At 42.3% G+C, this 4,250-nt stretch overlaps 1 protein-coding gene across 1 annotated transcript; it reads left to right on the top strand.

Moving 5' to 3' along the window:
- Positions 1-2,444: 2,444 nt before the first annotated feature.
- Positions 2,445-3,722, top strand: LOC127241625 (uncharacterized). The gene is made up of 3 exons (XM_051260770.1): positions 2,445-2,877; positions 3,046-3,116; positions 3,201-3,722. The coding sequence occupies exons 1-3, from the start codon at positions 2,445-2,447 to the stop codon at positions 3,720-3,722; spliced, it is 1,026 nt and encodes a 341-aa protein (XP_051116727.1).
- Positions 3,723-4,250: the final 528 nt, after the last annotated feature.

The following is a 4,250-nucleotide window of genomic DNA, read 5'->3' as shown; positions in this document are numbered from 1 at the left end:
CTAAAGCAGATGATATATTCGACATTCTCCTGGTCGATGGGCAAATTCGAATTCCGAAAGGGCAACGTTTGGCAACCAAAGAAGAAATAAAAGGGAGGCCATATTGTAAATGGCATAACTCGTTTACTCACTACACCGGTCAGCGCACGCATTTTCGAAAGGAAATTCAAAGGGCTATTAAGCCCGGACGCTTCAAGTATATCACAATGGGAGTGGAGTAACAACCCTTTCCAAATGTAACTACTGCTATGATTTCTGTTCGTCCTTCATTGGATTGTTAGATGGAAGACGATGATGACACAAAGAGAAGGGAACGGAAGCCCAATGAGATAGTAGAAGAATCGAATGACAAGTTCAACGTTTGTGAAAGTCGGGTTGCAGAGAAATGGGATAGGGCCGATGGTACCTTTGAAGTAAACTTAAAGGATCGAGCTGTGGTTCGTGATCGACCGACCCGTAGACCACGGCAGGTGCATGACGGATGGATCAGGAATCGGAAGCCACGTCTAGTTGACATAGATCCGTGTTTTCCAGGTATGAATCGAACACAAATCTGCAATGCCAAACGCAGGTATGCTGCTCGTCATGGGAAAAAATCACATAAGCAACTACCAAAACCATCAGAACCACCACCAGGACGAAGAGGTCAAGAAGGCTTTGTTCTCAGGCAAAGAAGGGAAGAAACACACGTTGAGAATGCCCAGTGTTTTCGTTGTCAATTTTGTAGGTGAATTAATATTGATCCCGTGATGGAGGGAGGAGAGGAAAAACCATACAACGTGGTGTTTGGTTCATTTTCTCAAGATGAGATAAGGGATTACGTAGAGAGTTTCGAAAAACGGGAGGATCAGATAGTTCGCCATTTCAGGTCGGGATGACTGGCATGCATTGGTTCGAAGAGGAAGAATGGGCAAGCCTGAATGAGGTTATATGGAAGAAAAAGAGTGGACAAAGATAGCGATAGGTCCCACTTCGGTGCCAGAATTACCCCCACCAATGATCTTCCCGCCTTTGGCCGAAGGAGCGATCCTTCATTTAAAGCCGTTATACGTAAGTGCTCATATTTGTTGAAAGCTGATTAACAAAGTTTTTATTGATTTTCAATGTCATACCTCTGAGAACCCTTAAGAGGCTTGGAAAAGGAATCGGAAATCTATCTCCGATAGATATTGTATTGACCAGCTTTACAGGGCAACCGACCAAGCCAGAAGGCATGTTGGTCACTCCTATTGAGGTAGGGGCAAAGGTAATTTCTACAGTATTCTTTATGGTAGATGCAAAAACTACTTATTCAGTGCTGTTAGGAAGGGACTGGATTCACGCGTCCAAATGCGTTCCCTCGTCACTCCATCAGCAAATAATGTTCTGGGAAGGGGATCAGGTCTACAAGTTGGATGCTAATCAAAACCCCTTTGATGCTACATAAATCGTGGAAGAGTCGGTGCTGTATTCCGAGTACGTCCCTCCTATCTTCTCGAACAACCATGTTTGATCAAGAAAAACTATGGAAGAGCTGCAGGCTTACCACTCAGGGTTATGTGTTTCAATAAGAAACATTCTACGTATTTAGTGGCTCTGATGTTAGCCAGACTTCTGAAATTTTAATATCTGACTTTTATGGAAGAATTAAATACGTGTGATGTTTTAATTGAACAATTTTATTTAAACCAAATAATGGTTAAATTACGTAGCAATGGGGGGTGGAATAATTGTGTCACCGAGGGCGAATGTTTTCGTTGTCCAGACCTTCTGGAGAAAACAAAATCTTCTCTATCTTCACAAGATCCACTTACTGAATATAACCTTGGAACCGAACAGGTACCTAGATTGGTTAGAATAAGTAGCTTACTGTCCAAAAAACTACAAGATTAGATGATAGAGCTAATACGGAAGAATATAGAGTGTTTGGCATGGGATTATTCATAAATGCCTAGATTAGCGTGGGGTTTGATTGAGCATCGGTTGCCCATAAAAAACGGTTTCAGACCGTATAAGCAACCACCCAGGAGAATCAGAGTCCTGAGTTGCTCCCTCAAATTAAAGAGAAGATCGAAAAGTTACTGAAAGCAGGCTTTATTCGACATTGTCGGTACGCGGACTGGCTGTCAAATATCGTTCCTGTAACCAAAAAGAATGGAAAGATCAGGATATGTATCGATTTCAGAGATCTTAATTTGGCAACCCCGAAAGACGAGTATGTCATGCCTGTGGCAGACATGCTGATCGATTCGGCTGCCGGGTATAAGATTTTAAGTTTGATGGATGGATATGCTGGATATAATCAGATTTTTCTGGCAGAAGAAGATATTCCGAAGACCGCATTTAGATGCTCAAGGGCATTGGGAATTTACGAATGGACGGTAATGCCTTTCAGGTTGAAAAATGCAGGGGCTACATATCAGCGAGCTATGAATACCTTTTTTCATGATCTTATTGGGCATTAAATGGAAGTGTATATTGATGATGTAATAGTGAAATTGGCCGACTTCAGAACACACTTGGGCGACCTCGAGAATGCCTTTGCTCGGATGAAGAGGTACAATCTTAAGACGAATTCGAGTAAGTGTGCATCCGGGGTATCAACCGGGAATTTATTAGGTTTTCTGGTGCATGAAAAGGAAATAGAAGTGGATGCCAACAAGGCCAAAGCAGTTCGAGCAGTTCGGTTGCCCCGAACAATCAAGGAGGTTCAAAGTTTCTTGGGAAAGGTAAATTATTTGAGACGATTTATATCAAATGCCACGGGAAAACTAAGACCCATTACCAAGCTGTTAAAAAATAAAGCAGCCAATTTGGTTTGGGGTTTTGAGCAACATGAAGCATTTGAGGCAATTAAACAGGCAATAGCAGAACCCCCTGTGTCGGTTCCTCCAAAAGGTAACCAACCTTTAAGATTATATATAGCGAATAGTTTTGATGTGGTGAGTAGTCTCCTGGTCCAAGAATGGGATGATGGAAAAGAGAGGGCTATTTACTATTTGAGTAAGACCCTGACAGGGCCCGAGTTAAATTATACCACCCTTGAAAAAATTTGTTATTCTCCAGTGTTCACTTGTACCCGATTGGAGCATTATATCCTGCCAAGGGAAACTGAAGTGGTCTCCAAAATGGACTTGGTCAAGTTGCTCTTGCACAGGCCTACCATGCAAGGAAGATTGACGAAATGGGCTATCAAACTGGCCCTTTTTTCTTTAAAATAGAAACCACTCAAAGTAATGAAGGGTCAAGTGGTGACTGACATATTGACAGAATTTACTATAACTGAGTCTGAGGATAATGAACTAGTGCTTTATATAGGAACTAGTCCCTGGCGGATGTTTTTCGACGGTTCTCGGGCAAACGGAAGATCAGGGGCAAGAGTAATTTTGAAGGGACCTGGCACGCAAGAGATTATGCTGCAACTACGGATGGAGGAAGTGACCCACAATTCGGCTGAGTATGAGGCATTGATTTTGGGATTAGAAATGTTAGTGGCGAAGAACGTTCAACCGGTCGTCATTTATGGAGATTCACAGTTGATAATTAACCAAGTTCTGGGATGGTACATATGCAATTACCCTCATTTGCGTCAATATAGAGATGTGGTGCATCAATTACTTTCTAGAATTGCAGAAGTAACTGTCGAACACATCCCAAGAGCAGAGAATCAGCAGGCAGACGGTCTGGCCCAGGGTGCATGCAGGCAGATTAATGTGGGAAATATTAATATGTCTGCAGACTAGAGAACTGAGATTATTTCTTATCTGCAGCACCAGACCCATCAACACCTGTGGGGGTCCGGTTAAAAGCTCCGCATTTCCAGTTAGTGGAGGGAGTGTTATATAAAAGAACCATAGAGGAGGTTTTGCTGAGATGTTTGGGTCCGAAGGAATCCTTGGAGATAATGCAGGAGGTTCATAGTGGAATATGTGGAGCACATCGAGTGGGTCTTAACATGAGATGGGCTATTCATCGTATGGGTTTTTACTGGCCAAAAATATTTGAGGATTGCATTAAATTTTTAAGGGGATGCTAGGAATGTCAGAGACATGGCCCATTGAATCATTTTCCGTCGTTGGAGTTACAGACAATGGTTAAACCAAATGGCCTTTTAAAGCTTGGGAACTCGATGTTATTGGTAAAATCCATCCATCTTCAGCAAAACATCATTCATTTATTTTAGTGGCGATAGATTATTTTACCAAATGGGTCGAAGCGGTTCCTTTGAAGAATGTGACGCAAAAAGAAGTGATTGAGTTCGTGCTCAATCA

Source organism: Andrographis paniculata, unplaced genomic scaffold (assembly GCF_009805555.1).
Source record: "Andrographis paniculata isolate CXL003 unplaced genomic scaffold, ASM980555v1 Contig83END, whole genome shotgun sequence".
Classification (NCBI taxonomy): Eukaryota; Viridiplantae; Streptophyta; class Magnoliopsida; order Lamiales; family Acanthaceae; genus Andrographis; species Andrographis paniculata.
The sequence above is the reverse complement of the archived record's forward strand: the minus strand, read 5'-3'. Positions and strand labels throughout refer to the sequence as shown.

What these genes read in the sequence shown, in the direction of transcription:
- LOC127241625 (XM_051260770.1), top strand. Translation starts at nt 2,445, where the DNA reads ATGGAAGTGTATATTGATGATGTAATAGTGAAATTGGCCGACTTCAGA. An exon ending in TGTGTCGGTTCCTCCAAAAG is followed by an intron (nt 2,878 to 3,045) that starts GTAACCAACCTT and finishes GTTATTCTCCAG; the next exon opens with TGTTCACTTGTACCCGATTG. An exon ending in TGGTCTCCAAAATGGACTTG is followed by an intron (nt 3,117 to 3,200) that starts GTCAAGTTGCTC and finishes TCTTTAAAATAG; the next exon opens with AAACCACTCAAAGTAATGAA.